The following is a 20,515-nucleotide window of genomic DNA, read 5'->3' as shown; positions in this document are numbered from 1 at the left end:
ATACCAATAAATCTAACAGAAAACTATTGGATACAAAAAAGAAAGCCAAAATGGAATAGCGAAGAAAATGTGTTCGATAAATGTTATGGTCGGGATCGGGAATTAAAATTAATGGTCCGTTTTTGCTATGAGGGAAAATAAATAGCGTGGCTTGGGAAGGGGAAAAATATGTGAGTGTTTTGTGCAACTCAAGAACCGTTTCCAATAATTGGTTTTTGTGAGTTTAATGATTGCTAAGAGTAATTGAACTTTAAACTCTTACCAAGTGGCGATAGAAAAAGGGTGTCAGGCAGAATTCTATTTAAGCATCCTGAATAAACTCCGTGAAGCTGCCTGCTTTTTTACAAGCAAAGAAACAATTTATTCTGCGTTCTTTGGAAAAGTGCAAATAAACGAAGTGCACTCACCGTAAGAAAATTAAAAGCCAAAGAGAAAAACAAACCGACCCGTACATTAACATATTTACTTAACACAATGTCTTCCCATAATTCACTAAAGTTCCTGTCCATTAGGGCAGGATCTCTTCACAAAAAAAAAACAAATGAATAAAATTTCACCATTCGGACTAGAAAACTTTTAATGATAATCATTTTTCTTTAGCCAGTATAAAGGACCCGGGATCCGCGGGGTCGGAACAGTGTTGGAACCCTCCGTCCAAAAGCGAACAAATTACGCTTATGCAAATTGAAGTATTTTTGCGGTGCTTACTTAATCTCTTCAATCGTTCGACATCAATTATTTACATACAGTGTTGGAGGGGACAGAGTGGTTGTTGCATCACCATGCATTTCCAGTTGCATTCGAACATCGGTCCGGTGGGTGGAGGTGCTTAAATTGTTTAACCAGATGTGACATGGAGTACGTGTGTGTGTGTGTGGGGTTGGAGCCCGTGCGGGTTCCTGGAGGGTACGTGCGAGTGAGGTTCTCATTTACAACAATAAAATAAACGTGATAACGCGTGGTGGTAATTGACAGCAACTCGTGGCTGATGTTGAAAGAGTTAAAATTTGCAAATAAATCCGCTATAACTGTCGCAGCTGTAGAACACGCGGTGCAAGTGTTACAATGATGAGTGTGCTTCGTTTGTATCTGAGAAAATGCACAAAATGTACCTTTGAGATATGCTGGTTGGCCTCCAGTGGATCGGCTGGAAAAGTCGGGATTAAACAATAAATGGAATTAAATGTAGAAGCACACCCACACTCGTCCGGTGCCACCACGAAGCTGGTGGACAACAGTTTCTAATACTAATATGGCCGGGTACAAATTATACCGTAGGCACAAGTACAAACATCATTAGCAGAAAGTAATAAAATCAACATGCAAAAACCCATGTGAAAATAATTACACCCTCCGGCAGCCAACGTGGCGCTTTGCGGAGTCAAGGGCTTACCCGGTGGATGATACACCCGCTAAAGCTCGCGGAAAAGCAGTCCCATTTTCCGGCGAAACCGCCACGCCACACGCGCTTCACTCGAGCCCCGTGTGTTTGTGTGTGCACTTTATTAAAAGCCATTTTCCAGCCACCGCCGTCGAGTGGGCGGGCGAGGGTTTCGAAGCGTCCAATGGTAGGGATGGTGGGGTGGAATATGTAAAAATCTATTACGTCCTGGAGGGCAGTGTGTATGGGAGTTATGTGTGTATGTTGGTCGGTGGAACGGTGCGAAAGTATTTATCATCGGCCGAGCTTGCTTTATGAATGCAACATCATTTATTCACACACGATTATTTCTGTCCACTTTTCGCTGCAAGGAAAATGGCGCGGGAGGCGGCCAGGGAGTCGTGCAACGGATATCCTTTTTTCGATGCTTCAACGTTCACCCGGCCCGTACGCCGTGCAGACTAATGATGGCAACAATCGTAGCATACGGTGCGATCGGGCTTGTACCAGCTCCGCAGTTCCGTGTTGTTTAATGTGGCTTTACGTTGCTATTGCTGGAAAGGGGTTGGAACACTTCCCTAGACATCGGTTGGATTATCGTGGTGAAGGTGTGGAGGGAAGCAGTTTAAGTTATTTATTACCAGTTGACGGAGGTTATGTTGTTGCGCTTTTTTTCGGGCCAAGGAACATCCTCTTTGAGCTTTCGCAGCATGTGTAGTTTATGTAGAAAGACGCAACGAATGGCCGAGTTTAGATTTAGATTCCAGAAAACCGAAGTAATGTTGAGAAAACCTAAAATGTAGAGAAATTTTGTTCGAAGTAGGTCAGTAACAAACGAACCTGAAGAACCTAGTTGTATTAGAATTTTTATCAATAAAATGTGATGAATTCACGTAAATCTTGCAAATACATATTTTCCTTCACAAATCTTATATATCTTGTAATTATATTTATTTTTCAGTTTCATGCTTTAGAAGGGTATTGATACCAATAATGACGTATTTAGTTGTAACTCACTATATGAGGTAATTTAAAATTATCAACAACGCAAAATTTTACTTCATTATTTTCCAGAAAAGCATCTATTTTCACCGTACACAATAATACATAAAAATTGTTTATTTCTTCCTAGCCGATTGTTAATATAATGGTTGTTTTTTCCAATAGATGCATGCATCTATAGTGGTGGTAGTGCAGAGAACTTGGAAAAGACTGAATATATATTGAATGTAATTTATTTTTGAAGCATATTTCAAACAGAACGGCAAAATTGCTCATCGATCTAATTTTCTTGGCCGTAGATCAATGCATTGGGCTCAAAGACCAATGTATTTTGCAGTGACTTATAGCCTTAAGGAAATCGTGGCATACCTGATAAATTCTTAAGAAACCACCATATTAGGAGAACTTTTTTAGAAAATATTAATTTTGAAGGCCTAATTTATTACAGGGTGGGAAAAATGATTTTTTGTACACTTCGTAGAAGATCAAAGAATATTTCATGTCAGAACAAATATCGCTCTTGTATCTATAACGAAAACCGAGGCCCGTGTGTCAAATTTTAAATGCAATCTATTCAATGTTGTTCATGTTGTAATTCTTTGCTACGTTTGCCTTTGACTTATTATTTACTATTACTTACGTTTATCATCATTTGGTTTGACCGGTTATTTTCTTTTTTTGTGTATTGCTTAAGTTTCGCAAGCATCTTTTTTTTCAAAAAATGTAAAATGTTTTATTTTCTGTATTGCAACGTTGTAACTCTATCAAATAGTGCGCCTCGGATCGTAATGGGTAATGCGACACTTTCTCTTCCCGGCGTTTGTAAACTCCCCACCGAAGAGCGATCACGTTTCGCCCGGCCCGACCCAAAACCCATCAACCGTCGTCATCAGCCCCAAGCCGGCGGGTCAGGCGCATGGCGCGCACGGTGCACCAATGGGCTGCGAACGCTCATCAGCACTTCATTTTATGTGGCGCCTAAACAAACGGGCGGGTTTGCAAATGTGCGGTTTGCGCCCGCCACCCGCCACCAACCATCACGGGTCGGGTGGATGCAGTTGTGGGGTGGCCAGATCGCGAGCTGAAGATAGCACTCCACCGTGATGCGGTGTGCTTGTGTGTTCGGGAGTGTGTGAAAGAGAGACGATGGGTTCTTTTTAAATTCACCCCTTTGCCGGCAAAAGAAGCGAGACGAAAGACCGGGCTCGAATGATGGTAGCGAGCGCGTTAATGTTTGGAACAGCGTCCACATGTTGCTTGGCGCTAATGGCTATCAAATCGTCGCTGTTGTGTGAGCCAACTGTTTCGATGTGTTCCGTTCCCCCCGCGGATGACGGACGTTGGAGGTAGGGGTCGGTCTTAACGAGGCCTAAGGGGTGGCCACCCTATTCGGTGCGGCGGGTGAGACGAGTCTTAAAACGAGCGGGGCGAAAAAAAAAGGGTGCCAAAAGAACCCCGCACCAAGGCTTCATATAAAAGCAATTGATTACTCATCGCCACCAGTCAGTTGCTCGTTGGACAGCCTCATCGTCAGTTTGCGCTTTTTGAACGGTTTTAACCTTGCCGGGCCAGGTTCGGGCGTGTGTTTGTTGTGTTGTCGTCCGGAACGGTCGGTTGATTCAGTTGGATTTTGAAACATTTGACCCGGGACATTTTTGCATTCACTTGCTCTGAGTTCATCTTCAAATCAGTCCGTGTTTGATTTGAAAAAACAACAAAGGTGCTTTTTAACCAAACGTCACACGGGCTTGCGATCGATTCGATCGTTAGAGATAACACATACTATCAAAGTGCAAGTGTTTAGGAAGGGGATCCGAGATAGGTGATCTAGTGTTCTCAACACCATCATCACCTCAACCTAGTGTGCTGGGTTGTTTAACTCTTGGTTTTTTTTCCTGTGTTGTGTGCTGTTGTTGTGTTTCGGTTGGACGAAGTGAAAGTTGCCTGCAACTTGACATTATTGCCTTGGGCTAGAGTTTAGTGCGGTAGGTTGAGGTGCTTCCCGATAGTGTGTCCGCAAACATTGTCAGCATCGCGTAGTCGTTGCCATACGCACCGTTGGAACCCGCTACATTGTCCTCGCCAACAAAAAAACAACAACGATGAATTCCAACGCCGTCGCACTGCTGCTGTTCGTGGCATTGGCCGTATGCATCGGGGACAGTGCCGAAATACCGCCGCTGCCGGTGCAGGACGACCAGAACGGTGCATCGTCGGCGGAGACACAGGACTGTAAGTGCATTGGCGTGGTTGGACCGACGCAGTGTGATTATTAATTTTACCCCCGACCGGGCGGGGAAGTCCGACAGGACAACAGCCTCGGGGGAGGGACCGGCGCGACCTTTAACGACGGACCACACGTCCGTGTTCCCGATGCACGAGGATGTTTGCGTTTGTGGCGTGGTACGGCGAATTCTTCCTGCTGGCGAAAGGTGGACACAATGCTGCCGTCGCCACGTTCGGCCACAGGGCCGGTCGGTCGTGACACGCCGCCATCAAGTGCGGCCACGGAAGGCACGGAATCCTTTAAGCAAATTTGGAACGCGGTTGTACGAACGCGTGTTGTGGTGATCGAAAGCCGGCGACCTCGAAGCGCGGGTCGGGAAGCCGGCGGCAATATCTGATCGGGTATTGTGCATTGCATGCGACACATAAATTGGCCCTCTTTGTTTCTGCCCGGTGCGATGCAGGAATTATTGCTTTTCGATGTTGCGCCGTGGTAGGATTTTATGAGAGTTATAGATTGCTATCTTGTCTCGCCTCGCTCGGGAAGCGCCGCACGGTGCTCGGCACGTAATCAATCGTGCCTTTCGTTAATTATGATCGTGTTGTAGGTGATAGCGTTAATCGATTTTGATCGAAAACACATCCGCCTTCTCTAAATTCCATCTAGAATAGGCAGAGGGGGAACTACTTATGAGCAGACTTAGCAGCCGCGGGGGCCTCCCGAACATAAGGGAACCCGGGATGAATACCTAAGAAACTATCGATATTATTTGTAACTAATGTTTTTCACTTTTAGATATGTTTAGCGAGCGATATTAAACATATTATTTCTAGTTAGATTTTCGGTATACTTTGATATTGCTTTATCTGTTTTAATTTTTACCTTTCAATCCTTGGCAGAATATGTATTCTTTGGCCTTGTTTTGGTCCAATCTTTCCCCTTGAAGTGCTTGCGATGCACGATCGAAAGTGTGTATTGTGACTCATGTAGTTTTCCCTAATCGAGGCACAAATTATTCAATAGTCGATCATGATTCAAGAGCGATTTTAAATGTATTGTGTGATCATTATAATCAAAATATTATATGGTAGCTATTTAAACCTAATAAAAAAGATTTGGGTAGCGCCGAGGCTCACCACCTTGACGACGTGGGTTCGAATCCCAATCGAAATCAGACACTCCCCTGTACGAGAGGACTGACTATCCACGAGCTCAAAGGGAAAAAGTCTTCATGGGGCAGCCACGACCATAAAAAAAGATCCTCTTTTAACAGTAGGAAGAATTCCAATTTGTAAAAAAAGTAGAACAGAATGAAATAAGATTGTGGAAAAGTATCAGAAAGAGTAGTTTCCAATAGCAAATTATTATGTCGTCTTGGTTGAGGATTTGGAGGCCATAATAAACAGCAAGATTCGGATTGGAAGGACATTTTTAACTTTGATTGCTTTGTTGAATATGATGAATTTTATAAGTTATATATACAACAATATGAAAATTTGTGAAAAAAGAAATTACCAAACAAAAAGCGGGTTCAAACTATAGTATTTGTTAAAATTATTCTTTTGCTCTTTCCCAGGTGCATATACTTAAGAATTTATAAACTTTTAGAATCTATTCTTATCGATAAACATAAAAACCATTTGACAATACTGCAAACATGAGTAATGGATCACAAGCTCTTATGAAACAAATAAGTCTGATCTTGATCTTTAGTATAGACACATTTGGATGATGGAAATGTCTCGTGAGCACCGATTGCCCGCCGGTTAGGGACCCAGAATAGATTGATCCATCTCTGAGAATAGGGAAGCATGGGGTTTTTATTTCTATTCGTAAGGAAATCGTCCCCAAGCCAAGGCTCAACATTAAAGATCATGTTGCCCAACACGAGTTTTAATAGCTTGAGCAACTTTGATCAGATCGTTTGCAGACTATCACCTTGCAGGGTGCTGCCAATCGTGCCACCTGAATAATAAACCGTGATTACTTTGGCGACTTTCAATTCGCCACCACCGTCGAACGTGATGTTTGAGCTGGCGAAAGATTTTCGTCCGGACCGCACCAGTCCATCAGAGGCCCGGAGGGAATGCATCAATTTGGGTGCAAATTTACCTGCAATATTCAATAATCGTTCGCTGCCAGTGCCCGTCCGGTGTTCGTTTGCCGGCGGCGGCCGTTCGAGAGCCAAGCGAGACCGCAGCATCCAATTTGAAGCTAATCTTTCGACACAAATGTCCGTCATGGGGCGGCTGCAGATACACAATCGGGGTTTTGGAGCTGCCGCCGGAAAGAAGCAAAGCAACGGTGGGTCCGGGTGCTAAAATTAAGCTAAATTTGAACGGTGAGAGCGGTGAGCTAAAGATCCGGTGCAAAAGTCGTTCCACGTGGTTCGCCTGCTCGGATGGCTCGGACTTGCAGTTTTCGGAAGAACCGCAAAGGAACTGAGGGGATGGGAGGCGAGTCCCGCTAGAGATGCTTCCGAGGACGAGGAAACGATTTTGCTGAAATTTTCACCTCGGGCCAAATGGGGCTCGGAAAATTTCTAACCTCCCCACGGAACGGTGGTGCGGTGACTGCGTCTTTTCCGAGCTGCGTCGGAAGTTTGCGCTTCGAGTTTGGTTCGGTCAGCTTGCAAAATTGGCTATCAAGGAGCTGGAAAGCGGTCGCAGTAAAAAGCGAGCGTTGGTGGTAGGAAAATGACTGTCCAACGAGCGTCCGTTTGTTTTTTGGGAACTACCAAAAGTTCCATTTTCCTAGCGGCTTTTGATCGCGCAGAAAAGGACAGCAAAATTAATTGCATTAATAGCTCGCGGAAAAATGGCTGCGGACATGACAGGGGAAACACAATTTCGCGACATCTAGTCCCAAATGGTTTTAACAATCTAAATATAGCGTTTTGATTCAGGATTAGACAATCTTAATTTCACCAAAAAATTCCGCACATTTGTAGTGCTTGACTTTGGAAACTAACTGAAACAGCAGTACTTCATAAAGCTTACAATTGTTTGAATTTTAATTCAAATTATAAAACTTGAAACTTGTACTTTTTATACCCACACTCAACCGGATATGGTTAAATGTCATTAATACACTACTTACGTTGCATAAATATGGTTGGAACATTGAAACAAATCACTGCCTTGAGAATAAGGAGAGCACTTTTTGCCAGCTTGAATTCTGGTATAATCTTTTGAGGTATAAGAAAGGATGTAAAAAATTAGAAACCACTATACAGCTAAAGTATGATTAAAATTACTTGAAAGCACACAAGATCTGTTGGCTAAAATGACTAACCTTAGAAGGAATTAACACTAGAGTTGATGAGATAGATTACAGCTGCAATTAGCCAAGTAAAAAGAATCGCTTTTCAACATTGTCAAATTAAATGAAAATTCCTGAAAATATCAATTTTTGCTAAAACATTTGTAATGTCTCATATGTCTTTTAACCTGCAAAATCAAATTAAAATATAATCCAGGAAATAATTAAAGAAAAACGCTCATATCATTTCAACTGAGTGCAGATCCCTGATGGTTTTGTTTTCGAACAGGAACCTCCTCATAATTTCACTCTAATTACAGTTTAAAATGATTATAATAAACCAAGTCTCATTAGAGAAGATCTTTTTAAAACCATTCACATACAGTTCAACACCAAATTTATACAACAAAATCAGTCAAACAAAACTCGTTTGCACAGCGTTCTGATGTTTTTTTGGTAGGATTGAAAAGCCATCAAATATATTAAAAAGCCGATTTATTTCTTGTCGAGCGGAGATAAGCCGATAAGGTGACGATTGCATCGCAGCTTAGCGGATTCGAATCATTACAATCACAATGCATGGTCGTTCCGGATCCGGATAGATGGTTCACATTTTGGAGCGCGGTTTGTCTGGGGAGCAGCTTTTTTCCGCTTTTAACGTTTTTCCAGCCTCTCCCAGCGTGCTCGTTCGTTCGAAAATGATCTCGAAATAGCGAACCCCCGAAACAGCTGTCATGGCAGAAGATACGTGGCAATTAGGACAGAACTCGACGAACGAAAGTGTCGTTCGTAGCATTCGTTGGCGGAGCAGCCCATCCCACCGGGACCGGGCTCTTAGACCCGGCCGGAGCCATTGATGTTCAACCGTTCTGCAGCATTTCCGTCGTTCCATTTGGTCGACTCATTTTCCGGCGGATTTCAGGACGAAAAGTTTAACCAGAACGACACAAGCCGTTAGAGCGTCATCCGCAACCAGCAATTTGAATAACTTTCGGAAACTAATGGGTTTCCGGAGCGGGTGTGGCGAAGGAGGAGGTGCAGCGGAAGATGGGAGGCTCGAAAAGAACGGGTTTTTGTAAAACCATCGCTCGTTCGACGAAAGGGTAGCCCGGTGACGACTTTGGGGTGAAAGGTAATGTCGGCTCGGGTGGTTTTTTTTTCGTGGGGGACTTGGGGGGGTTTTCTGGATGGAAATTTCCCATCGGGCCGCTGTTCCACATCCCCCGAAGGGGTGGGGGTTGCAGTTCACCCGGCAACCGAAAGGAGCGGACGAAATTGCTAGGTAAAGTTTTCGTTCCTTCCGAAAGCCGACTGCTGATGATACATTAAAAGCAGCTGCTTTGAGCGATGCGCTTTCCTTCCCATTCAACGGCGGCTGGCTGATGAGCCTGATGTGGAAATGGAAAGTTTTTTGTGCGTTGTGCCCGCCGACAGCCGCTCCGTAGTTTTTATTTTTCGCCAAAAGAAATATGGTAATGATGCACGTAGGATTTGAAATAGATTTTAATGAGCTACAGCGACATACTTCGGGCCAGAAAGTGCGGAGGCTGCCGAAAGTTCCGCTCGCCAGGCGGGCGGCCGTGAAAGCTAAGTTTGTTCGGCGGTACGGCTTTTGCAGCTTGTCTTTTCAATTTCCACAAGACCGGCTCATTTCGGTGACAGGCGAGCCGTGTGCTGCGTTTGATATGGATCCCCGGGCACGTGGCCGGGAAAGACTATTAAACTTGGGACGATGTCAAAGTTCCGCCGAAATCGAAACAACGAACACAAAACCCCGCCTGTTGACATTATTTTAGAAAAAGGAAATATTTCTTTAAAAGTTCACAAACAACATGAATTTGGCGAGCAGAGACAAGATTATTACAATATAATGATCAAGAATCATTAAATTCTGCATTCAATGTAGTGATGAGAATAACAACTTTTTTCAAAACGCTGAATAAGAGTGAACAATCATCACGATCGTTTGAATCTTTAAGCCACTCTTTGCTATTTTGAAACGTGTAGAATGATTTATCAGTCGTCGAGAAGATTTGAATCATTAATAGGGATTCTAATCCCAAAAGAGTGAATGAGTGAGTAAAAGAGTTGCTGGTCGTCTTAGAGATTCGAATCCCAAATAACGATTCAAATTCCAAGAGTGAATAATATAGTTACTAGTTGCCACAGAGAGCCAAATCCCAAACTGGAATTCGAATCTCAAATAGGGACTCGAATCCCAAATTGTATGTGTATTCATTCGACTCCCTATAGGACCAAGCAACTCTTTTACTCACTCTTGAGATTCGAATCCTTAGATGGGAATCAAATCTCTCCATGGGATTCGAATCTTAATTTGGGATTCGAATCTTAATTTGGGATTCGAATCTCTATGACAACTAGCAACTCTTTTACTCATTCGTTCTCTCTTTTGGGATTCCTAATCCCTGCGAAGGATTCAAACAGAAAATGAGTAACAAAAACTATTCGTTAGGATTTAAATCAATCATTCATTAGTAAGATTCAACTCTGTCACTCATTCTTACTCAGTACGCACATCACTAATTCAATGGATTGAGTTTAAATTTGGTATAGATATAAATGTTAAAAGTTTTTTGTACAAAATCTAGTTCTGACCGTCGGAAGACAAGCGGTGCTCCTTCAAGACACAAAGTTCTACACCCCCTCGAGCGCAAAACTCACCAAATGAACCAAACTTTTCCTCATAAATATCCTAGACATGCCGCGTCAGCTTGTGTCATCGAAAGTAAACAGTTGCTCTGTTTTTTACCCGACTTAATAAAATCGGTACACGTCCTATTGGGAAGTTTTGGGGGGACGGGGGGGGACGGGGGAAGAAAAATCCCAGGGAACCGGATACGCGACCGTACACGGAACGGCAGTAACATTGCGCACTGGCAGCGCTCATAAATCATTCAGCAGCGCGGAGTTTACTGACGAGCAATCGTGGAAGTTGCTGCATCGATCGGGAAACGGACTCGTTGATGCAGCTCGAGCAGTGACAGCGAAAGTTTTTCGCTTCGGAAAGTAGAATTCGAACTGGGAAGAAATCACCGGTCCGGGGAAGAACCGGGTAAGGAATGGGCTCAAAAGTGTAAGTCAATTTGTATCCGAATTAAAAATTGCGCACCACTGTATTGACTGAGGAGTGATCGTAAATCACAAGCAAAACTGGTGTACATTTTTATTTTCGCGAATAAAATCATTAATTACAAAAGCGATAAAAAGGGAGTGAAATATTCAGGAGCCGAAGTTTGCCGATAAAGCCTGTGATCATTTACCCGGCATGAGCTACCCATGTAGCGGAGTAATCCTCCCTCGTAGGGCTCGCCGTTTGGTCGGTAGGCCTCGTTCTCCGCCCCCGGGAGGCTCAGGATTTTCCTTCGCTTTCGGGCGACTTGCCATTATCGTTACATTTGAAACTCACCGCACGTAACGCCCGTTCCGCGGTGGCTTTGCGAGGAGTTTAACTGCTGACGCGCATTGATTGATAGTGGTGCGGCCACGAAGAAGAAAAACCCATCACCTCCATTTCCGGCAGATTGGATTTCTACGCACAGACGTCCCGTTTATCTAAGCCTGTGCGGAAGGTTTGATTGCAAATCGAAACGGTTTCGGTGGATATGTCCACCACCTCCTTCGCCATTAGACGCGGGATCGATGTCACAGTGGCCGGAAGTGCCTGGGGGGTTGGAATTGGCATGCGTGCGTATATCGATCCGGATCGTCATCGTTTCCCGGGCCACTTCCCGGGCGTGAATTCCCGGGCCTGCGATCGTTCCACCATCGTGGCGAGGCCGGCGTCGATGATGATTGATTATAATATCGTGTTTATTTTCCCCTACACGGCCTCCTCATTCGCGCCATTGTGATCGATTTAGTGACCGAATCGTGTACGAAGTTGGAGGTGATGAGCTTCCGAAAATCGGGCGGATGGAGTGTCGATGGTGAGATTGTTTGCGCTCGTGGTGGCAAACGAAGGTCTCGATCGAAGCGATTAATAGAGTCGTCCCGGTGGGGGTATACTGGGTGGTAGTAAGGGGGAGGGGGGGGGGGGGGTGCTTATTTGCACTAGGATTTATTAAGTTCCTTATCGCCTCTGAGTTCACAAACCGAGGACCGAGCAAACCGTAAGTCTGGCGGATAAAAAGGATATCATGAAAAGCGCTTTAATGACTCCGGTCGACATGTTTATTAATGCTCTTAATTGTTGTCACTTGTCCCGAGGCAGAAGGAATAAGTTTGCATTTAAATTATTTCATAAACCCATCTGTTGATTCTGCAATATAGATCTATGCTTCCGGTGCGCAAAGCGGGCATAAAACTTTATTGCATCTAAAGCACGAACTGGAATTTCCACAGTCCGTTTGAATGCACCCTTTAATCATCACCGAGCCCTGACCTTACTACCCTTGTTTGGAAAAGCGCAATGCATTCTAATGCCGGTGCAAAACTGCAACTTCCTACCCGAACTCCAAGGGACAAGGGTCGAGCTTGTGAGTTTGTGTGTTTGTTCGCATCTCTTTGGCACTTTTTCCTTCAACCTGCGGTCATTTCTCGCTGCACCGCTCATTTGCACCACCATTATCCGCCATTGAAATGGTGCCGGTGCGGGGATGAGGTCCGCTGTTTTCCTGTGTTTTTGCTTTCAAATTTAGTTCCCCCGTTTTTTTTCCACTCATCACTTCCGGTCATTCCAAAGCCGGACGGACGCACCGAGGCAAACGGGATGGAAAAGCCTTTCGGTGAGCGCATTCCGTACTCGTATTACCGCAAACAAGTTTATGGAAAGTCGAAAAAGAGCCGAGAAGAAAACATATGAAAGCCGGGTCAGGAAAAACTCGCATAAAAACATGATTTCGCAGCGCAAAAGGGGCGGTGAAAGAAGGCACTCTCTCCGGCGGGAGGAAATAAAAACAAGCGAACAATTCCACGCTGATTGGATCGTTAGGTTCCAATTTTTCCGGCCAACCAGCGCTGTACTTCGGTAATTGCACTCCAATTGTTTGTGCGATAGCCTCTGTGCCTTCTCTCGGTTTTTTGTTTTTGGTTTTTTGCGTTGCCCCGGTGGCGCTTGCCATGTTTGGTTTTCCTCGGACATGCTTTCCGAGGCGCATTCACTCTTTTTCTTGAAGTGGCAAAGCCGTGCGGTGCGGAAAACTTTAAGGTGTGTAAAAGGTCAGCATACACTGTTGGTGGTTTTGCCTCCGCAATCGGTTTAGTACAATCCTATTTGCCTACATCCGGTTTGGTAAATGTTTATTGTCGACAAAAACATTAACCGGTGGTACGATTGCAATCGTTCGTCCGGTACGATGTCGGTTGGTACTCCCGGGGGATCAATTCGCTCGACAAAACAGTCACATTATTTTCCAATTATCGTGTGTTGAGTTTCAATTTCCCCCCACTGCAATTGGGACCTTCAAGCCCAACTGCCATAAGCCATCTGTGTCGGTAAGCCATGTCCCAATAGAAACTCGGCCCTGCATGAACTGGTAAACGGTTCTGACAGGAACGTAATCACCGTAGCATGTAACACGGCGGGGAAGTCGTAAGAAGTCGATTCCAACCCACCACGAACTTCTTGCACCCTCCCTTCCCCCTACGGAAGGATTGGGCCACATGCGGGTGTGGGTGTGAATGACTAATGATTGGTTGTTAGCCGGCCGTGTTTGATAGAATATCTATTTATCATAACATCGGAATGGAACGGGTGTGTGTGTTTCTGTTCTCGGGGGCTCGATTTTCCAACCCTCCCGGGCTCCAGCGAATGGATAATGAATTTCCACACAGTTGTTTTTTTTTCTCACTGACTTCGCCTCTTTATTGCCGTGTCATTACACTGTTTGTCTGGTGCTTTGTTTAATAATAAATTATCGGTCTCGGATGTGATGCGATATTTATGACAGGCGCTTCTATTGACCGCTTTGTCCGCGTTGAATCAAGCAAATGTGTGTCAATATTGATCAACGACCGGGTATGATGTTAACGATGGTGTGGAGCCTTTTTTTTCTTACATAATTCATGGTGGGCTCAGCTAATGGGTGCGATGTTCATTCTGTACGAGCTATATCGAGCGGATTATATTTGATTGTGGATTCGGTTTGTGTCATTTGATTCAATATGGTATATTTATATTTTTTTTGCAATGTCCTTCTTTTACCTTTTCCCTGCGTTTTTTTTGTTTCTTTGGTCAATCAATCACCAAATCAATTCAGCTTTTAATTCCATTTCTTCCATTTTTGTACCATTTCGAGCGGACTGTAAAACGAAATTGAAATGGCCCCCGGTTTGCGATCGCCATGTTAGTGTATTTGTTCGTGCGATGAGCAAAATTTATCGCCCGTTTCAAATGCAATCACTCGCACAGATTTATCTTCCGTGTAAGCAAAGCGATGCAACGGTAGAGTACCGGATTTTGTCCAGTGGAATATAAAGTGAGATTGAATCGTTTATCAGCGTTCAACTTCTCGGTGATAAACTTCCGTGGCGGGTGTAACATGTCGGAAAACAATTCCACTTCAGCCGTGCGCACGTCAGCGGGGACCCATTTAACTGTTTTCAATAATGATTTACCACCCGGCCATCCCGTGTCCGTGTGTGTGTGTGTGTGGGTGTGCCCGGGGATATATCACGTCGAACGATAAAGCGATGAAATGACACATGTACCAGGGGATGGGATGAAGTGAAGGAAAAAGGCAATCCCAACCAGAACAAGCGTAAAAATACACCACCCCACAGCAAACCGTCTTTGCCTGCCTCCTTTCCACTGCAATGGGCGCGTTCTTCGATGCACCGGCGGTGGTCATAAAATGTGCAACCGGTGCAGGTGCACCTTTGATACCGAAAGCGACCACCTTGGCAAAGATTTTCCACCCCAGCTTTGCCGGTGCACGTTTCGGTGAAAGATCAGCGTAAAATATGCATCCCGGCCACGGGCAATCCGCAATCTGGCCCATTCCAGCTCGATCGATTACCCATTTGCCTGCCGGATGGATGCTTGTGCTGCTGCCGAGGCTCGTTCCACCGCCAAAGGATGGTTCGGTTTGAATGCGAAAATATTTTACCCATTGATGAGGTTTTTACCCGTGCCGCGCGAACCGTAGCGGCAAATGAAAATGGATGGAAATGGTTATCCGAAGGCCGGAAAATTATTTTTATTATGATGTTATTAATGTTAATGGCATCGAGCGACGGGATGAAGCGCTCGGGACGTTGCGCATGATAATTGCTCGTCCTATTCAGGCCTAGCATTCTGCGCGCTTTTCTTCCATTTCTCCCCGCGGTCAGGTTCGATTCGTTCGATCGTTCGTAACGGGGCTCCAATCGGGAAAGGAACTCTCGCTTGTGATTGCCATTTGCTGAAGTGGGGAGGGTTTAAAAAGCAAAGAAATCACGCGGGCGTTACGAAGATTCACCACCTGCGCTACCATCATCGTCATCGGCAACGATCCTATCGATGTGAGTGAAAAGTAAACGAATGAATGGACGCGCTTTCCACCTTTTTTTTTGTACCGAGAAAACCCGGAAATAGTCGCTAACGTGTGTGATTTCTTCCCTTTCTTCCGATTGCTTTCAAAACACCGTCCTTTCACTTCGCTTCGCATCAGTTCCGCGGATAACCTTCTACCTCCATTTTCGCTGCCTGATTTCCACACAAGTATGTTCATGTTCGTGTGCCTGTGTGATTTTTTCCCATCGGAAGCTTTCCTACCGGAAGCTGCCCGTTTGGACTTCGTTTATTTATGCCCACGCTGTCCGCAAACCTCTGAGGCTAGTGGAACTAACGTAAGCCTCGTAGGAAAAGCTCCAGTTTCCCCGAGCCACGAACGGTGTGAGTTCGGTGTCGTCCGGTTTGCGCAGCTTGAGGCAAATCTTGTCTTGCTCGTGATTGCGGGAAATCGTCCGAAAACTGTCGGCAGTGGACACCTGGGTGCTTCTGTTTGCTTTCGTGGCGGCTTCCTAGCGCGCATCACGTTTTTCACACCAACCAGGGACACGGCGAGGAAAGTTTATTCTTCCCATTTCGGTAATGGAGAAGAGGAGTGGAGGGCAATTTTTTCACCTATTCTGGTTGGTCACCGGCGCTGTTTGAGCGACGAGAGGCGGGGTTCGATTTTTCCTCCACCGCTCACTGACTTTTCCCAACTACCTTCGTTTCCCTTAATGGTTCCATTCAAGAACAGCACGCTGCCATCAAATATGTCGATCGTGAAAATTCGTTTAGAACGTTTCAGAGGATAGATTTTCCATATTTTTTTTTTCATTTCGTTGCCTACACTCGGTCAAGACGGGCACTCGATACACCGTCGATGGTGGGAAAAGCGAACAAGCGAAAGAAAACTACATATAAAATTACCTTTTTTATGTCACGAAGAGGTTTGCATTCCTTAGAACATGGAGTGGGCATAAGATATTAAAGAAGGAGGGAGGTGAATGGGGAGCCTTAAATATGGTAAAAAACAGGGATTGCCAAAGGTGTGGAAACACGTAAAAGTGTGTTTTAATCAAGTGATAGTACGTAATAGAAGACGAAGTCGTAGAAAGTATGAATTTAATCTTAAATCAGTACATTTCGAATCAGAATGGAATATTTGTATGAACAATATACGAATGTATCTTCTTCTTCTTCTTCTTGGCGTAACGACCTCTTGGTCATGCCTGCCCTGTAAAGGGCTTACGAGACTTGTTTCCCTGTTGTACGTGGATAGTCAGTCCTCTCGTACAGGGGTGGGTCCGGTCTCAGTTGGGATTCGAACCCACGCCGTCGAGGTGGTGAGCCCCGGCGCTCATGGGCCGATTTTCTAACCGGCGCTACCGCTCGGCTGTCGCGGACCTCCTAACGAATGTATATGATACCGATTAAGACTGTAATACGATTTGCTTTATCCATATGTACAGATGAACGAGCAATGTACTGTTAGCGTAAATCGTAAGTCCTATATGATGCCGACATAGAAAGATATACGACTAAACATATACGTTTTGAACAATGTACGGTTAGCGCCGCAACTTTTGTACGTATAAGCATTATTTTAGCATCTTATACAAAGCAATCATATTGCATTCAAACACGATTATTTCAAGTTGTATTTCGATTTACATACCAAATATGTTGAGTGGGATGTCACATGTAATAATTTAAACAAAAATCAAAAAGATTTATACATTTTAGAAAAGTTTAAATGTTATATAATGATGATGAAGCCATAAAAAAAGAAAATTGAAAGTCAAATTAAAATAAATAATCTTCTAGAAGAACTCTACGATATTCAAGAAATCTAGTTTTGATACAAAATGATGATCCTATAAAACAAATCCGAATAAAAGTTTGCCAACCACTGACCAAAAGTGAACGAAGCGAGCACAATCGAAACTAAAAAAAAAAAATAAATAAGAAAAACACCCCTTTCCGTGTGGGAAATTACCTTCCCCTACCAGAGATCCAATTTGAAACCACGAGCGTTCGATAAATATGATCCGTTTAGTATTTCCCAAACGTCCGCACAAAACCGGAGCAATACATTGAAGCTGTTTATGAAAGCACTAAGCCGCCCAATCCAAACCGGACGATTTGCTGGTATTACATTTGCTCTACATTGTTTTACTTGGTTATGGTGGGCCAGATTTGAGAGTTTTTGCCGTGATTGTGACATTGTTTCAATTATCGAAAACAATGTTGTTTGGAAGAATTTTCATACCAACAACTTGCTAGTAATGCTTGAGTATTCTTAAACGTCTCGGTTTCACTTGCACCAGGTACGTGTAAACATCTGTTCCTTTAATTTTCTTTTCTGAACTCTTTCACTTCGCACTCACCGGTTCTGGTTCGAACACTGTCGGCCGCACCGTTCCTATTTATGGTCGTGCTGAAAGTGAATTGTGGTGGGCACGTTTTGTGTTGTGTCACTTTTTGCGCTCATGTCGGACCAGGTTTTGGTCCCAAATGTGCACGCCCGGTTCCCATTCCAGTCCGTTACATCTGGGACCCATTTATCCTCTCGTTTGTGCCCGGCAGAGTGGAGGGGCCCCGTTTACTACCGGGAGAGTGTGCGCTCGCCATCGGACACCGGCCTGCACACTAATGAGCACCGAATGCACACAGGTATCCGGCGGGAAAGGTCGACGGTGCCCGCGGGGTAGCAATTACATTCAGGCCAGATGCACCGTTCTTCGCCGCGCACGTAGATTTCGGACCAAATGGAGTTTAGCAAATCGCTAACCGAAGCGTGACCGGTGATTGAACTCGATGGAGTCCGATGGAGGCGCATGGTTGCTCACGCGTTCCGGAGCGTTTCGGACGTCATCGTCGTCGTATTGGGACACCGTTTTCTTCCCCCAATGCAACCCTCCGCTGGGCAAGCATTAGCCAAGCATCTGTGCGAGCATGCGTGTGTGTGTGCGTGTGGGTGTCGTTGGCTGTGTGTTACTGGAGCAGAGCGGAGTGAATTAGTAGCGGTTCAATTAACACCAGTCAAGGATGCGTGTTCGCTCGGGTTGTCGCTGCCGCTTACAACAAACCCAAGCTAGGGTGGCGCTTAGGTGGTGCTTGGAATGTAGGTCAGCAAAGTGACCGGGTTTCCCGCGGGCAGCATGCATGCTCGAGCGCACACCGATCGTTATTTATCCAATCAGGAGCGTGTGTCCGATGCGTCAAAGCTAATCTATGCTGCCAGCAGTCCGTCACTGGCATTCCACTCTGGCTGGATGGAAACCACATTTCAGCGTCACCAACAGATAATAGAGCTCACTTTGGTGCCTAAGGTTGATTCTTTTGTTGCGTGGATCTCTTGGATCGTGTACTGTTGGAATTACGGCTCATATTTTTTTCCCTTGTGCTTGGGAAAAAACCTTTCCCATTACGACAGTTCATCAATATTTATCGAAGGAAATAAATACTAACGACCTTAGAAGTGTTTGCGAGTGAAAGTTCTTCCGGTACACTCACGATCTGCTTGTTTGATTTGTAGCATAAAAAAGATCAAAAGAATGTAAAATAAAGAACAATTTTGAATACATTTTGCATTTGGAAAAAAATTTAGTAAAACAAATATTTCAGTTTTGGTGGCAGATTTACACTTATTTACAAAACAACCAACGCAATACTGTAAAAAATTATACATTTTCGTCTTGTTTATATGCTTTTTAACGAAATCAAATTATTTTTATTCTGCAATCACTAAGTGATTTGATAGCCTCCTTGAAGTTTGAGTTTATCAATGTTTTCTAACACTTTTTATTTAATAAGTAGAGTAAAAAAAATATTTAAATTTGACTTTTTCGATTAAGATACACAAGAAATATTCGTTTAAACACTTAGTTTGTTGTAGGTGTGTAAGCTGGTGTGTAGCTTTTTCCAATGTGTGGTAATATTTTACAGGATATATCAAAAATGCATAGCTCGATGTGAAATAGACAAAACTGTTCGCATTCTTTTAGTCCTATGCTTAATATATTCAAAACTCTTGTTTTTTAGATGCCAATAGATGCTTGTTTTCAATTGTTTAACTATAAAAAAATGTTCTACTGTTGCTATTTAACTTTAATCATATACCGGATCATCATTTCATTATTTTATTACGACTCTAAGCATTATTTTCTATAGGATACAGTAAAATTATCCATTATTGTACGACTGACTCCGTTCGAATTTGTATCTTTTCGATCATTAAAGATGTTAGTTGAAATAGCGCTGGTAATTATTTGAAAGGAGTTCGAATTTGTTTTTGATCGAATGAAGCGATCTCTTTTTCCACGACAACCTTAATTTCATTCATTTCAAATTCGAATTTTAAATGACGTTTGTATTGTTCGATTTTGTTCTGGATGGAATTCGAAATTTATTCCTAAAATTATCAAAAAACCATGGCATTTGTAATTGATTGTTTATATTGCTGTCGTCCTCTTTAAAATTATTACTTTAAAATTAAGATGGTTTGAGATCGGCAGCATTCATGAAACAATAACGTTTTTTCTTCACAAACCGTGTCTAAACCATGATTCCTTCTTGTCAACAACTCCGTTTTCGCTTGCCTCTCTTTTTTCCCAGCCTATCTCGGCGTGAAGCTGTACAAAGTGGAACGACCGTGCGCCATGCTCGGCGGTTTGTGCGTCCAGACCAGCGAGTGCAGCCATCGGACGGCGAACAGTGGCCTGTGCCCGGAAAATGCACACCTCGGCGTGGATTGCTGCTACGAGGGTGAGTCCAACCGAACCGTCGGAAAGCGGGCAAATGTTTGATTTTCTCTCGAGCTAACCATGGTTTAATTTTGACTTTATCAGTAAAACCAGCCAAAAACCTCACCTGCCACGAGTTCCGGGGAGCCTGTATGGACCGCTGCGCTCAAGCCCTCCAGCGGCCGGCCACCGACTGCACCGATGGGCAAACGTGTTGCGTGTTGGTTGGCTAGGGTGCGGGGAAAAACCCCCAAAAAGGCGCCCCGAACAAGCAGAACATTGAATCGTGGATCTACGCTCGGATGAACAAACCATTTGCTTGACGTACAGAAAGGGGCGCGAGGGACAGGTCAGGCTTTCAAAACGTTTTTCAATGACTAGGAGTGGAGGTACGGTTGCTTAAATTGATCTTATTAAATGATGCTAGTTTAAAATGTTGAAAAAGAAAATTTCTCATCGACTGCGAA

The 20,515-nt window shown here is 44.1% G+C and overlaps 1 protein-coding gene across 1 annotated transcript; it reads left to right on the top strand.

The window, feature by feature from the left end:
- Positions 1-4,483: 4,483 nt before the first annotated feature.
- On the top strand, positions 4,484-20,299 carry LOC131281809 (U-scoloptoxin(19)-Tl1a). The gene is made up of 3 exons (XM_058311163.1): positions 4,484-4,615; positions 19,921-20,070; positions 20,154-20,299. The coding sequence occupies exons 1-3, from the start codon at positions 4,486-4,488 to the stop codon at positions 20,279-20,281; spliced, it is 408 nt and encodes a 135-aa protein (XP_058167146.1). The 5' UTR covers positions 4,484-4,485; the 3' UTR covers positions 20,282-20,299.
- Positions 20,300-20,515: the final 216 nt, after the last annotated feature.

Source organism: Anopheles ziemanni, chromosome 2 (assembly GCF_943734765.1).
Source record: "Anopheles ziemanni chromosome 2, idAnoZiCoDA_A2_x.2, whole genome shotgun sequence".
Classification (NCBI taxonomy): domain Eukaryota; kingdom Metazoa; phylum Arthropoda; class Insecta; order Diptera; family Culicidae; genus Anopheles; species Anopheles ziemanni.
Note: the sequence above shows the minus strand (reverse complement) of the source record. Positions and strands in the feature narration are given on the sequence as shown.

What these genes read in the sequence shown, in the direction of transcription:
- LOC131281809 (XM_058311163.1), top strand. Translation starts at nt 4,486, where the DNA reads ATGAATTCCAACGCCGTCGCACTGCTGCTGTTCGTGGCATTGGCCGTA. An exon ending in GTCGGCGGAGACACAGGACT is followed by an intron (nt 4,616 to 19,920) that starts GTAAGTGCATTG and finishes CTTTTTTCCCAG; the next exon opens with CCTATCTCGGCGTGAAGCTG. An exon ending in CGTGGATTGCTGCTACGAGG is followed by an intron (nt 20,071 to 20,153) that starts GTGAGTCCAACC and finishes TGACTTTATCAG; the next exon opens with TAAAACCAGCCAAAAACCTC.